The sequence below is a fragment of the Paramormyrops kingsleyae genome, chromosome 22, assembly GCF_048594095.1.
Source record: "Paramormyrops kingsleyae isolate MSU_618 chromosome 22, PKINGS_0.4, whole genome shotgun sequence".
Taxonomy (NCBI): domain Eukaryota; kingdom Metazoa; phylum Chordata; class Actinopteri; order Osteoglossiformes; family Mormyridae; genus Paramormyrops; species Paramormyrops kingsleyae.
In genome coordinates this window covers 11660522-11675428 of record NC_132818.1, presented here as the reverse complement: position 1 = coordinate 11675428, position 14907 = coordinate 11660522, and the positions used below count along the sequence as shown (strand labels likewise).

The window sequence follows — 14907 nt, the reverse complement described above, 5'->3', positions numbered from 1 at the left end:
ACAGCTCTACTCATACCAGTCCATGTTATATCTAAACATCCTTCTTCAGTTTCGCATTTCAAACATCACACATGGTCAGAATGATAAGGTGCATGCCTACAAGGACCATGCAAATCACTATAAATTCAATAATAATATGATTATATTTAACCGATCTGCCAATCTTCCCAATTTTTAATTCTATCTCAAATATTTAACTTGGCTAATGTTAATTGGGAGGGAAACGTTCACCCTCCCCAATCCACTTCACCCTTAACCTTAAATATGCTCCTTTAGCTCTACTAGTGTAAATATTATCTAACAAGGACTGCAGGAGAATAAGTTTTTGTTTGTCATTCTTGTTTAATGAAGATTTATTACAGATAGAATGTGTTTCTTTAATGAGTTCCACTTCTTTTTTCCTACTAGCCCTGCTTAAAAATTGACCATTTAAATGTGGAGATTTGACAAACCTTATGTTTTTAGAAACTCCCATTTTGCTCTATAAATTGTGAAAACTGAGTGTTCAGTTTTATCCTTGATCACCATTATAATTTCTTGGCAGAAGGGTTCACCTTTAAGGAGACTTCAGTTAAACATCCAGTATTCATTTTTATTCCCCTTTAGATATTTGTTTGCAGATCCAAGAATAAATATAATGATACAGTGATCTGTTAAGGGTGCTACAGAGATTATGGATTTTGACACCAGCCCAGGACTAAATTCTGACATTAGATTTTTGGTTTATCTAGATTTGACTGACCCATCCTGCTTAAATCATGTGAAGACTTTGGCATAAGGGTTTTCAGAATGCCGTGTTTCGTTCAATTTAAATACGCTACAAAAAACAAGCATGTGTAAGGAAATGTAGTAAAGATACCCCAAGGTTCTTGGTTGATCATTTGGATACAGACAGTGTTAGCAATTTATGATCATGGGGGAAGTCAGGGAGAGAATGGGGGTCCGGTCGGCACCACTAGGGTGATAAGGAAGATAACTAAATTACAATGATCATAAAAGTCTCCACCCTGTCCTGCCCCAGGCTCCTCACAAGCCAGGGGGTCACTCTTTATATGTAAATTCACTCACAACACCTACACACAGCACCTTTTTTTCCCCATTGGTTTGACCAGAATTTTTCATCCATGACTTTCGAATGAGTTTCTTGCAAAAAAAGCAGTGTGCTTTTTGATTTTTACAGAATAAGATTGATTTCCTTTTTATAGAATCTCTTAGATCCCTAGTATTAAGTGTAACATAAGAAACTGTAGGAGTAAAGGAAGACATAAAGGGACTAAACAAAAGTTAAATACTTATGAGTGTTAGCTTTGGCTTTAAACATTGTCATCAAGCCCCTATTGAATAGTATCAAATACAACTCAACATAACTGCAGTGCAAACATTACCCTTTAAGAAACAGCTTGCATGAAAAGTGGACATATATTTGCTCCGTTACATCTTTTCTACCACTCAGATGTGCAATAAATGGTTTCAGTAACATCACTGACCAAGGAGGTGAGTTTTTGAATGAGCCCTTTAAAACATATAAACCTCTCTTTATAATAACGTAAGGACCCTTAGATCTGCATCAAACATTTCAACTTATAAGATGCATGTCAACTTGTACTCTTAGAAAAATGAATATTAGACTGAACAGTGAGATCTAATCCATAGTTATCATTGATGTATCCCATATGTCCACTGATGAACACGATCTTTCCTGCCACTCTGGCTCGCTCCATATTCATCTACGCTATAGTGCGGGCTTCTCTGTCGGCTTTGCAGAGAGTAAATCCCCAAGTCTTTGCAGACATTGACGTTTTTAGATAGCTTCCAGAAGTCATCCCGGTACTGTCTCGTGGTGAACTGCAGGATAATTTGACAGTGCTTTCTTTACTCCACCGCAGTTCCTAGTTGGCGCTTCCTTTAAAGAAAGAAAGAAAAAACATTATAGTTCTTTCTGCCTCGTCACTTCCGGCCTCTTACCTATACGTCACCTCCTGCCTATGCACTCTTTGCTGGTGCGCGAGCGTGTCAGGGCCTTTTTAGCTCTCGGCAGGCAAACATGGCGGACGTGCAGGTGAGCATGATGGCGCGGCGTGGCAACGCAAATTTTTAAAAAATGATCATCAGTTAGTATTTAAAACATAATGTTCTGGGAAAAGATTAAGGATTATAGCATAATGCAGTCGTACGCATTGTCATATTTGAGGTAGAATTGAAAATCGAGTCGTTATAGCGGTATGTCTGTAAAGTGAGCTTAGTGTGGAGTTAGCGAGCTAGCAGTAGCAAGACCATTAGTGTCGAGCAGCACATCGGGACTCTTACAGGCCCGGATACTCTCTGCTTATTTCACTTTTTGTTTTAAATCAATGGTTTCACTCACTGAGTTTTAAGCTCTATTAACGGATGTGGATCTGCTGCTTCCGGTGTGTCCGCTGTCTTTGTGTAATTAACCGGTACCGCTGCCAACCACCGTGTTGTTCGGCACACACGCACGTTGGCCCAGCTTCTCGGCCCCGGCTCCCCTTTCCGTCATTCCCACCCGCCTGGGTTCTGAATGCTCGCATTTGTCTCCTCAGACCGAAAGGGCGTACCAGAAGCAGCCCACCATCTTCCAGAACAAGAAGCGTGTTTTGGCTGCTGAAGGCGGCGGCAAGGAAAAGCTCCCCCGCTACCACAAGAACGTCGGCCTGGGCTTCAAGACGCCCCGAGAGGTTAGAACTCCACCCGGGGACCTTATTGCACCGTGAAATACTACTTCAGCCAGGGACCCGCGCGGTTCTTGTGCAGCTTTGTCTATTATCGTTCGGCTGCTTGATCAGGCGGCCCGACTCACTTTACTTCGTTTTATAGATCACTATTTCAGGTTCTAATATCTAGGTTGCAGATGATGTTCTTTCTCACGATGGTCTTCCAAGCCACAGTGGCCTTGACGACGCTGCCAAACGGCAACACTGATGCAACTTGCTATTAAAGTGTGTGGAGGGTGGTCTTTCTCACATCTCAAGGTTATTCAGACAGACCTGACGGTGTCTGCAAAATTTCCAAGAAGCTTCGGGTTTCATATATGGTCATATTTGTGTTTGTGTCTCCCTCAGGCCATTGACGGCACCTACATTGACAAGAAGTGCCCCTTCACCGGGAATGTGTCCATCCGAGGCCGCATCCTCTCAGGTGAGTGTTGCTGCCGCTGGATATGCCCCAAAAGCTTTCACCGTGGTGAAGCTGGTTGCTTACAGATGGGAGTGGGCAAAGAGGGGTGCCATTCATTTAGGTGCACCAGTGTAGTGCAGTAACTCTCAATCAAAAGGCCTTTCTGTTATGCCACTCTGTTGTAACATTGGTTATCAGCTCTGCTGCAGATGATGTCGATCTCACGATGGTCTTCCAAGCCCTTGAGGCTCTGACGACAGTGCCTTATGGCAGCGCTGATGCAGCTTGGCTCACGGGGCCCCCTTTGCACCCTTCAGAATCTGTGCTTTTATACCAGTGGGAACTTTTGTAGCTGCAGACTGCAAAAGTACACAGATATGCAAGCAGCATAAATGTGGGCAGAAAAACTTCCCAATGGCAAGTATGTTCCTCCTAGAGTCATGTGACCCTCTTCCTTCAGGTGTGGTGACAAAGATGAAGATGCAGAGGACTGTTGTAATCAGGCGGGATTACCTGCACTACATTCGCAAGTACAACCGCTTTGAGAAGAGGCACAAAAACATGTCTGTCCACCTTTCCCCAGCCTTCAGGTAAGGCAGCTTTGGGTGGGATGCGGTAATCACTGTTATTGTACTGCACGTGATGGTTATCTCACGATGGTCTTCCAAGCTTCTTGGCTGTGAGGACACTGCCTTATGGCAACACTGATGCAGTGCTACATTTTCTCACATTTTAATGATTAGCATGCAGCTTGTGTAGTGGCAAATGCTTGTCAACAGCCAATCCCTTTCCACCACAGAGATGTGCAGGTGGGCGACATCGTGACAGTGGGAGAGTGCAGACCCCTCAGCAAGACTGTGAGGTTCAATGTGCTGAAGGTCACCAAGGCAGCGGGCGCCAAGAAGCAGTTTCAGAAATTTTAAAGGAGACGACCACTTTGGGTGTCCTGTGCTGTGTTCAGTGCTTGATTAATAAAGGTCTTATATGAAGCTGTTGTCTGCTCTGTGTGAAAGTATGAAGATTCCCAGCACACACTGCCAAATCAGTTTTTTTTATACCCATGATATTCAGTTTGCTTACTGGGGAAGGATACTTGTGCTTTGATGCTTAACATTGAATAATATTCTTAATTTATCGAGGTGTGTGTCAGTTGGGAGTGAAGGCCATCTACTAGGTGCAGCTTGAATGGGGTCTTGAGGCAGGGGTGCACCCTGGCACAGTGGCCCACATGTAAGGGGCAGTTTACCTTTTAACACTTTTAGTAGTTGCTTTTATCCAAGTTGACATTTCTGAGAAAGCAGGGTCTGACAATCCCTGGACAAGACTTGACTGGGTAAGGATGTAAAGGTGAAAGCACTAAGGCTGTGATGCTGTGTTCCAGCAATGGTAATTGCTGAGCTGAAGTTGATTATGATTAATAAAATGTAAGTCTTTAGACCAGCTCAAGTTTCTCTCCTCCCCCCCCCCCCCCCAACTGTGAGCTAACCGTTCACTAAAATACATGTGTGTATCTGGTTAGAGTGCAGTTGAGGTGTGGCCATTAGCTGCTGTGCTTGCTGTTAGGTATTCAATTTTGTTCGTGCCTACAAACATTCCAGGAGTTGATAATACCACGTCACTTAAATCAAAAGTGAAGTCTGACTGGTGCGAGACGAGCAAAAAAAAAAAAGCTTTTGGACATACTTCCGCCTGCCCTTCTGACTTCCGTTATCACTCTGATGCGGTAGGTGGCGCTGCAGCACTAAGGCGGTGTTCAAGTGTGTAAACAAAGAAGACGGGAAACTAAGGGGAATAATGGGAAAATTAAGCATTATTAAACGTTCTAGACCACCATAAACGTCTGTCTTCCCCAGGGCTTTCTCTAATCTTAGTAACTGAATAAACGCGTTTACGCGCTCCCATTCTTTTCTGATAATGTCATAGGTCACGGTGGAGCCGTAAAGCAGTTCGCGTCAGCAAAGTTTACGATACGGCGCCATTTTGGTAGTGAACAGCGGGAGAAGCCCCTAGCCTCACCGTGAGAGTGTTTGTCATTCATTCATAGTTTACATTCCTCTGGCGTTAAACACCGTGGTGGAGCTGGTGTCTTTCATCGTGACTTTGCTGGTCTTACTTTATTTGGATGTTACTACATGCGACATTTGGGTAAGTGTGTATTTTTCATGTGCGGGGACCGAACTGGCCCGGCGGGCCTAAGGCTCCAGCATGCTAGAGCCAAAGCGTCGATTCGTCGTTGAAATGTGTCTCTGGCGATGTAGCCCAAAAGGAGGCCGTTTGGCCAGTTGTTACGCATTGCGATTGTCCTACTGCGTTCAAGCTATCCGCGCTTTACCGATACACGGTCAAATCATTCTCGTTTGAAATGCGTGGTGCACACGCAGACATAACATTACGATATCAGATCGCGTTTAGGAAAATAAGGCGAAGCGCATTAGAGAAGGGTGATTATACTCGTATATACGAAGTAGAGGATGTACTTAGATACAATTATTTTCTTACTTTCCCATAATACATAGACAAGTCTTCTGAACGGCAAGGTCCAAAGCTATTTTCAGACGAAACTTGGTCAAATTTTACTGTACCATTTCCAAGAAAATTCACTTTGAAATCCATGCTATTATACGCATTTGCATATATGAGCCAAGTATGACAGACCATTTCTCAGAATTTTCCTATAACCTATAAAGAAGTCTTATACTTTCTGAAAGGCAAGGTCCAAGGCGTTTCAGTGGGATTCTGGAGATCCTCAAAATATATCTTCCACTGCCTGGCTATATCCCCATTTGAGGTCAACAGGTCTTCCTCATTGGAGCGTGGGTGAGGCCCTGCTTCCTCCTTCCTAGTCGCCTGATGGTTTGTCAGAATCTTTTTGAGGCCAATAGAAAGTCCTTCTCCATAGCTTCACCAGACTCCTCCCACACCCAAATTTTTGCTTCAGCAACTGCTAAAGCCATTTTCTGCTTGGCCTGCCAGTACCTATCAGCTGCTATCACAAGCTAACTAAGCTCGGAAGGCTTCCTCCTTCAGCCTGACAGCTCCCTTTACCCCTGGTGTCCACCACCAGGTTCAGGGATTGCCAGAACGACAGGCACCAACAACCTTACGGCCACAACTCTGCACCAACTCAGTAATGGAGTTCCTGAACATGGCCAATTCAGGCTCAATGTCTCCTGACTCCCTCAGGATGCAAGAAAAGTTTTGCTGGAGTTGTGAGTTGAAGATCTCCTGGACAGGAGCCTCCATCAGATGTTCCTAGCACACTCCCACTATGTATTTGGGTCTACCAGCTCTATCTGGCATCTTCCCCTGCCATTGGATCCGGCTCAGCGCCAGGCGGTGGTCAGTTGACGGCTCAACTCTCTTCGGTAGAGTGTCACGTGCCAGTGCCGTTCCGACAATATGATCACAATATTGATCATCGAACCGCGGCCTAGGGTGCTCTGGTGCCAGGTTATGGACAAACTGTGGTTAGCAAAGAAATCCAATAACTGTTCACCTTCCAGCACCCCATATAAGGTATCAAAGAAGGTCAGATATTCTGAACTGGTGTTTGGTGCATATGCACAGACAAATAGCTCCTAGGATCATAGTGGCATACAGACCAATCCACCACGATAAGGTGGCGATTCATAGAGGGTTATATTAAAATTATATAATGAGCCTGGTTGAACACAAATTCAAAGCAAATACACACCAAATGATGTTTTACAGTTTGCGCATTGCTATTGTGTTCTCTGGTAGGGCATGACAATCTGCCCCTCCTGTTTTTTCCTAGTATGGCTCTAAGAAGCCACATCTGTTATGCATCAGTCTTACCTCTCGTTCCTACCCTTGTGTGATGCACTCCAGCCTCTTGTTCTACTCCCTTGCTAGTCTTTGTAAAATGGTGCCTTCAAAAACTTGACAAGGAATTGATAAGACCTTAAATCCAAAGTGCCATTTTGTGAAAATGGTACAGTAAAAGTTGAGCACATTTTGTCTGAAAATAGCCTTGGACCTTACCTTTCAGAAGACTTGTCTATGCATTATGGGAAAGTAAGAAATTAATTGCATTTAAGTATATCATGTACTTCCTACATATGACTATACATCACCCTTTTCTAATGCGTGATTGCTTAATCTATTTTCCTAATGATTTGACCATGTATTAGTAAAGTGCAAATTGTTCCGATGGTGCGTAAGCATTTCCCTGCCAGAGTGTGACTGTCATGTTGTCAACCTGAATAACTAGTATACATGCTTTCTCTCTAGAGTGAAAAATGACACAGTTTCTACCCCCAAATCTTTTGGCGCTTTTTACCCCGCGAGACCCGATACCGTTCCTGCCACAGCTCCAGAAACTACCACATGAGAAGCAGCACAACCAGCCATACTGCGGCATCGCTTCCTTCATCAAGCACTTTGAGGTGGGGACAGTTGGGGGTGGAAGGGAAGGGAGTGGTTTTTATGATGGCATCCCTGACTGGCTGCTGGATTCTCCTCACAGGATCCCAGAGATGCTCCTCCTCCCACCAGGGCAGAGACCAGGGAGGAGAGGCTGGAGAGGAAGGTAAGCCCTCTCCTGTGCATGCGGAAGGTGCTGTATGAAGCAGAGTGACTGGAGGGAAGTGGAGCTCTTTACAGGTGGAATGACTGACGGGGGGAGCTCCTCTTTATGGGTGTAGTGACTGAAGATTTGTATCTGTCTGTTTCAGAGGCGGGAGAAGATGGAGAGGAGGCAGGGGGTCATGGACGGTGAACTCAAGCTGTGTAAGTGTGTGTTCTGTAAGGACTGTGAGTGGCCTCAGGGTCTGGTGAGACCGACTTGCGCGTTGACTCTCCGGCCTGTCTTCCTGCAGGGGACCCCCACAATGACCCCAACGCCCAGGGAGATGCCTTCAAGACGCTGTTTGTGGCACGGGTGGTGAGTGCGCGTTCCTGTGTGCATGCTGTGCGTCCACTTCACCCTTCAGTGTGCTGACCGCTTCTCCATGTTCTCCAGAACCATGACACCACGGAGTCCAAGCTGCGGCGGGAGTTCGAGGCCTACGGTCCGGTGAAGCGAGTAAGAGGACGGCCAGCGGTGCCATGAGCCCGGCCAGGGAGTGACTTTTGATCCCTTCACTACCCCTGCCCACTGTCATGCTGCCATTGCTGTGTCTCCTCCAGATCTACATCGTTTATAACAAGAAGACTGCGAAACCCCGTGGTTATGCCTTCATCGAGTATGAGCACGAGCGCGACATGCACTGTGAGTTCCGGCCCCTCCCCCTGCGGTCCCAGCCCCGCCCCCTGCATACTGGGGCCATGCTTCTCACCATATGTTTCTGTCTCAGCCGCCTATAAGCACGCCGACGGTAAGAAGATAGATGGGCGGAGGGTGCTGGTGGATGTGGAGAGGGGGCGCACTGTGAAGGGGTGGCGGCCTCGCCGGCTTGGTGAGTAGCAGCGCAGTTTTGCTCCGGTGACCCTACATGGTGCAGCATTGTTTTAATGAGCTGCTGTCTCTCAGGTGGTGGCCTAGGCGGCACGCGGCGGGGGGGGGCTGATGTCAACATCAAGCACTCTGGGCGAGACGATGCCTCACGCTACGACGAGAGACCGTTGGGAGGGTGAGTGTCTGTCTGCCCTGCCACAGGCCTACCCCCGTCTGGCTATCTGTCCCCCCCCCCCGTCCCCCTGCCCCCGTGTGTGACAGGTGTTCTCTGACAGCGACAGGACCGGTGAACGCCATGCCGACCGCAGCCGGGAGGGTGACAGAGACCGTGGCGGGCGGCGGTCGCGCTCAAGAGAGCGGCGGCGGCGGAGTCGCTCCCGGGACCGAGAGAGGGCCGAGCGGGGCGCCCCGGTGGTGGGCACAGGCCCAGGACCCGCTGCGGATGAGGGCGGGCCAGCTGGCAGGCGCAGGGAGAGGGGGGGCGCGGGGCACAGCTGGAACAGAGAGAGGAGGAGGAGCAGGAGCAGAGAGAGGAGGAGGGAGCGTGGCAAGGATGCCGACGGCCCAGCAGACAGGGAGGCAGAGGAAGGCGGCAGCGGCCCCACGGATGGGGACCGGGACCACAGTGAGCGCGACCGTGACCGTGACCGTGACCGCCGGCGAAGCCACAGAGACAGAGAGCGCGACAGGAGGAGGGGCGAGCGAGAGCCCAAGAAGGAGCGGAGCGAGCGCGAGAGGAAGGCTGAGCGGCTGCTGCCCCATCTGGGGCAGGACGGGGGCAGTAACGGGGACTCGGGCTATGTGGCCCCCTCCAAGGAAGGAAGCCCAGGGGGTGGGATGGAGCAGGAGGTGCAGCTGACTGGGGAGAGCCACGTCACCAATGGTAGCAGCTACAGCGTGGAGGATCAAACTTACTAAGGGGTGCCAGTCTGCCTGCTTGTCGGCTGCCTGCCTCTCTAAACCTGCAGTGTATTTCCTCTTGGCCCCTTGCTGCCCCATCTCATGCACAGCCTGCCCAGTTACCTTCCTTAAAGGCCCAGTGACATGCTGTCCAGCCACCTGCTGCTGCTGCTGCACAGCAGGGTTTCATTGATGCAGTGTTTTTTTTTTTTTCTTTCTTTTTTTTTAATGGTTTGTTTTAAACGGTAATGGTGGTGCAGATGACTGTAACTTTGTTTGTGTTTTTTTTTTTTTTAATAGTGCAAGGCACAGTGAGTGCCTTTTGAGCGCTAGTGCTGTGGTATTGAGGGCCCGTTCCTCGCAGTGTTGCTTTTCTGTCCACCAGACGGCCTCTCACCTTCTCTTACTGCTTATCTGCTTCAGGCACGCCCCCTTGTGGCTGCATGGGGCCAGAATGTTCTGTGCTCCCCAACTACACGCTTTGCTGGACCTTGGTCCCCTCCTGAGAGTGAACGGCGATGGTGGTTTTATTGTTGCTACTCCCTTGGTCATTTATTTCTTATGATATCTTCCCTTTTTATAATAAATTTTCTTCCTTTGACTACTTGGTCTCTGTGAGTTTTGTGTCAGTTTTCACATGTCTGGCTGGGAAACATAACACGAACCGTTAATTTTAAAGTCTTAACTTATTTCTTTGATCGCGTTAATGCATGCAATGTATTTTGATAACCAAATGAGAGGATAATATAAGCAAAGAATAGACACATAACTATTCCTAGTTATGAAAAACAAAACACGTAAGTTTAGCTCGTGCCATTGCACAGAATCCCGGAATTCACAGCTAAAGATCTCTCATGTTAAGTGTACTTTCAATGGTTATCAAGCTTCTATTTTTAGAGCCATTTGCAATATTCTGCTGAGATTAAATAGTTTTTTGATCTACCTGTGATTATATGGGCATGTGGTGTATGCAATTAATCGCTAAGGTGTGCGATTTAAACAAAAAGTAACATCCCTACTTCTAATGCAAAACCCCTTCTTTATTTGGCATTTTTGAAACCATTGAAATTCAGCATGAATTTGCTAGCATGTAGTATTTATGTTGGAAACGAATAATGTGTAGATTACAAGTTTAAGGTGAACCATTAAGCAAATATCAAAGTATGGATCATTCTCACGAACATAAACATTTTTGGGGAAATAAATGATACAGTGAAATAGTGTTCATTTTTTTGTGTAGATCAATTGATGTGACCTTTTTAGATTTATTAAAATTATTTGTTGCTCTGATTTGATGTTTTAACCATTTCCCTCCAAAAGGTAGCCAAAAATCAAACAACACAAACTAAACAAAATGTTTTAAAATGTTTCATCTTTATTGCAAGTAACCCACAATAAACAATTTCTTTGTTCTGATTGCTATTTTTGTTAGGTTTAGTTTCAGTAGCTCTAGCCCTGAATTTGATAAAAAGAAACTTTTATTACATAAAAAAAATGTTAAAATAAAACTGATTAACTACCTCAGAGGTAAAATTGACAATTTAGACAATGAAGTTATATAATTTGAGTCTGTCTTCAAACTAATTTTAAAACTTAGAGAAAATTGATTTTTAACGATAATGAGTTTATGAATTAACACACATTTATATTAATTCTACATTAATTTGGGGATAATGTATTCATGTATAAATGTATAAATATTAATGCTTATACGTTTTAATGTTAGGTGTGAATAGTCACAGAAAATTGTGTGATTAATTAGTTATTTATTTCACTTAATTTTTTTAATTTTATAGATCCTACAGGGATATTCTGTAGACTCCACCCTCTTAAATGATTGAGGTTCCATCCTGCAGATGGAGGAATTGGTCATAGTATTTATTTATACACTCTCAGCTCTGTGCATACAAATGCAGGCAGAGTAATTGTATAGCTGCTTTTCAGTGTGCGCGCGCGTGTGTGTCTCCAGTTCCTTTGTCGACACGTCAATACGACCAGAAGAATCGTTCACCAGAAGACGCCAGTGTGATTTTAACGCCAGGGGTCGTTCTTTTGTAGGTCTTCCCCCCAATTTCTCTTTCTGACTCCTTTGCATGCCTTTGGCATCTCATTCAATTGAAATGCTCAAAACGACGTTAACAACCGTTTTTTCAGACAGAAAACCAATCAGGGCCAGGCTAATTTCAGTGTTTCCTTACAGTGGCATACCTGCTAAGTACTAAGCATTTCACATTTTTCTGGCCCAGAATGAATTAGACCCTCAAATTCAATAGGAAATGTGGCTTCTTACTAACTTGAAATACTCAAAATGCCATGTTTCATGTTTTTCAGGTATAAAACCAATATGGGCCAGGCTGCTTTCATTGTTTCCTTACATGGACATACCTGCTATGTACTATGCATTTCACATTCACCCAAGATGAGTAAGAATACTGATCCCAATTGGAAATCTGGCTTCTTATTCAAATAAATGTGTACAATTGCTCACTATGTCATGTTGCCAGTTTACCGTCACGAAAGAAAAAACACATTATGCCTGGGTAACCCGAGAATTAGCAATACAGGGAGATTTGTGAAATGCACGTACGAAATAAATAAACGCGTTACATCTTAAACGTTTAATTCATACGTTATTTTGTATTTTCAAAATATCTTAATTATAAACTGTGCAGCAGGTGCTGCGCCGCTTTCCGCGCCGCAAACACCGTACTACCCTCGATGAAAGCTGCGAATAACAAGCTAACTTAAGCCTCGTCTTATTCGTGGGCTTAAGGGGTGATACTATGTAGGCTACAGTGATAGATAAAAAAATAACCCTTCGGCAAAGCATCTCTCTAAGGTCATTTGCTCACTGGCACAACGTAGCAGGGACATCGCTATCGAATATTGATTCGACATCCCCCGATGTCTGCGCGATGTATTTCAACATCAACACCATGTTAATGAGATTACTCTGCGACGTTTAGCCTGCTGCTGTTTTTCCCGATTAGGCAATAAAACCCACAATAGGGTTATACTCTGTATATTTATACACCGTAGTGTACATTTGTATAACCATATACCAGTCAAACAATGTAACTGAATATTATTTTCAATATTGACAACGTGACAGAACCAATAGCAGTCAGGGGCAGCGTGTGGCTCAGTGGGCTAAGCTTGTTTGCTTTTGATCTGATGGTTGCCAGTTCAACCCCCCCAGTACTTTTGCAGGTCCTTGAGCGTGGCCTTCAATGACTGCCCCCCAGCTCCCTCACAATTATTATGTCATAATAGGCTCTCTGCCACTTACCTGGAGTAGGGTTGCAGGGACAGCAGTCTAAGCAGGGATACCCAGACCTCCCTCTCGCCAACAGCATTCTCCAGTTCCACAGGGGGAATACCAAGGCGTTCCCAGGCCAGCTGAGAGATATAATCTCTCCAGCATGTTCTGGGTCTCTCCCATTTAGACGTGCCTGAAACACATCCCAGGCATCCAGAAGGCATCCTAGATTGGAATCCAAGAGGTAACCAGCACTCATGAACACCCCTGCCGACACTGCACCGGTCTGTCTGTCGATCTCCTGCTCCCTCCTTCCCTCACTTGTGGACAAAACCCCAAGATACTAAAACTCCTTTGCTTTAGGCAGCATCTCATCCCCACCAGAAAAGGGCAATCCAGCCTTTTCCAGTCAAGAACCATGACCTCAGACTTAGAAGTGCTGATCCTCATCCCCCCACGTACTCCTGAAGCACCCCCCACAGAAACCCCCAGGAGACACGATTGTATGCCTGGTTGGGTAACCTCCCATGAACCCTCTAGTATCATTGCAAGGGTGAAGAGCTGGTCCAGCAATATGCGACCAGGACGGACTCCATATTGTTCCTTCTAGATCTGAGGTTCAACCAACAAGAGGACCCTTCTCTCCAGTACCCTGGCATAGACCTTCTTATGGAGGTTGAGAAGTGTGATCCACCTGAAATTGGACCACACCCTCTGGTCCCCTTTCTTAAAGTTTGGGACCACTCCAGTTTTCCATTCCAAAGGCACTGAAATTTTTGACTACTTCAGTGACCTCAGTCCTAGAGATGGGTTAGTCCCCCTAAGAGTATTTCAGATATACTTCCTCCAAGGAAGTCATATCATTAGAATTCAGGAGGCCATTGAACTGCAGCCTAGGGTTCTCTGGTGCCAGGTGCACTTACGAACACCCCTATGTTCAAACATGGTGTTTGTAGAGGAGGTGGGTCCAAGCAACTTGGGGGGAGGTGACCTAGACATCTGATTAGTTTGTCCTACTTCCTCTACAATCTGATTGGTTATCTCGCTAAACGAATCAGTAAGTAAATTCCCACCAGCATAACAAACACGATGTTCGAACATTGGGGTGTTCATAAGTGCACCTGGCACCAGAGCACCCTAGTTGAGCATTCATTATGGATAAATTGTTATTAGCACAGAAGTTCAACAACTGGTTACCTCTCGGATTCCAACGGGGCAGGCCATTCCTCCCAGTCATTCTTTTCCAGGTTTCATTGTCATTAGCCATGTGATCGTTAATGTCCCCCAGCTAAGGCTCCTTTCTCATCAGAGAGGTTACTTTCTGTGTACCAAGAGTCAGACTTGATAGCTGATGATTGGTCTGATGAGGCCCCTGCCTTCAATTGCCACCCAATCTACAGTACATTGCACCTAACACCCACGGTTTCCCTTGCAGGTGGTGAGCCTACAGGAGGGCGACCCATGTTATCCCCTTGGGCTGTGCCTAGCCAGCCCCCTTGGACACTCACCTTCCCCCCCACCGCAGGCCTGGCTTGATGGTGAGACCCCGGTCTCCTCAATCTAGGCGGGGTAACATGGTCTATCTATTATTTATTATTTATCATGGTGGTTTTTCTCAATCACACTTAGTCGGGCCACTCACCTAGGACCAGTTTGCTTTGGGGGACCCCACCAGGGGCAACTGCCCCTACCAGCGTAGCTCCTAGGATAATAGAGGCACACAAATCCCTCCACCATGATAAAGTGGTGATTCATGGAGGAGGCCTAACCGTTACGTTACAAGCATACTTATTGAACTAATTTGCTTGCCAAAAAAGACAATAGTGTGCATAATCATTTAAATATTGTTTATAGGACGATAAGGAATTTAATGACATTCCAATCTTAAACCAATGTCCTGGCGATGTATGTGTGATGTCTGGGTATGTAGGCCTATGCATTAATAAGAGAACTGAAGTAACACAAAAGTTACTTTCCCTAGTAGTTAATTACTTGTATATGCAGAAATTGGTAAAGTAATTGAATTGAATTGAATGAAGTAACTAGTAACTTGCACAACATTGATGATTACTTGATCAGTTTTCACTGTCAGGGTTTTGTATGGTACAGCCAATCACAATGTGCGCCTGCAACTGAACGAATCACAACATGGGGTGTGTTTTGCATGAACTAGGTAGCAATTGCATACATGCCACAT

At 45.6% G+C, this 14907-nt stretch overlaps 2 protein-coding genes and 3 non-coding genes across 5 annotated transcripts; all 5 read left to right on the top strand.

Annotated features, from left to right (window-relative positions):
• Positions 1-1927: 1927 nt before the first annotated feature.
• Positions 1928-4124, top strand: rps11 (ribosomal protein S11). Its single transcript, XM_023798488.2, has 5 exons — positions 1928-2059; positions 2562-2696; positions 3081-3156; positions 3596-3725; positions 3935-4124. Exons 1-5 carry the CDS (start codon positions 2045-2047, stop codon positions 4056-4058), a joined length of 480 nt encoding a protein of 159 aa, XP_023654256.1. The 5' UTR covers positions 1928-2044; the 3' UTR covers positions 4059-4124.
• LOC111836945 (small nucleolar RNA SNORD35) lies at positions 2865-2949 on the top strand. Its single transcript, XR_002836529.1, has one exon. It is a non-coding gene; the product is annotated as a small nucleolar RNA SNORD35 (small nucleolar RNA).
• Positions 3340-3423, top strand: LOC111836946 (small nucleolar RNA SNORD35). Its single transcript, XR_002836530.1, has one exon. It is a non-coding gene; the product is annotated as a small nucleolar RNA SNORD35 (small nucleolar RNA).
• LOC111836947 (small nucleolar RNA SNORD35) lies at positions 3770-3852 on the top strand. Its single transcript, XR_002836531.1, has one exon. It is a non-coding gene; the product is annotated as a small nucleolar RNA SNORD35 (small nucleolar RNA).
• A 772-nt stretch (positions 4125-4896) lies between the features above and the next one.
• On the top strand, positions 4897-10052 carry LOC111836861 (U1 small nuclear ribonucleoprotein 70 kDa-like). Its single transcript, XM_072704943.1, has 10 exons — positions 4897-5280; positions 7387-7541; positions 7622-7684; positions 7830-7884; positions 7974-8038; positions 8117-8179; positions 8284-8365; positions 8451-8552; positions 8627-8726; positions 8827-10052. The coding sequence occupies exons 2-10, from the start codon at positions 7395-7397 to the stop codon at positions 9467-9469; spliced, it is 1320 nt and encodes a 439-aa protein (XP_072561044.1). The 5' UTR covers positions 4897-5280; positions 7387-7394; the 3' UTR covers positions 9470-10052.
• The last annotated feature ends 4855 nt before the right edge of the window (positions 10053-14907 follow it).

Bases quoted from the DNA above. Each gene is read 5' to 3' on its own strand.
- LOC111836861 (XM_072704943.1), top strand. From the start codon at position 7,395: ATGACACAGTTTCTACCCCCAAATCTTTTGGCGCTTTTTACCCCGCGA. The intron at 7,685-7,829 runs GTAAGCCCTCTC...TGTCTGTTTCAG, and splicing joins AGGAGAGGCTGGAGAGGAAG to AGGCGGGAGAAGATGGAGAG. The intron at 8,039-8,116 runs GTGAGTGCGCGT...CATGTTCTCCAG, and splicing joins CGCTGTTTGTGGCACGGGTG to AACCATGACACCACGGAGTC.
- rps11 (XM_023798488.2), top strand. The intron at 3,157-3,595 runs GTGAGTGTTGCT...CTCTTCCTTCAG, and splicing joins CCGAGGCCGCATCCTCTCAG to GTGTGGTGACAAAGATGAAG. The intron at 3,726-3,934 runs GTAAGGCAGCTT...TTTCCACCACAG, and splicing joins CACCTTTCCCCAGCCTTCAG to AGATGTGCAGGTGGGCGACA.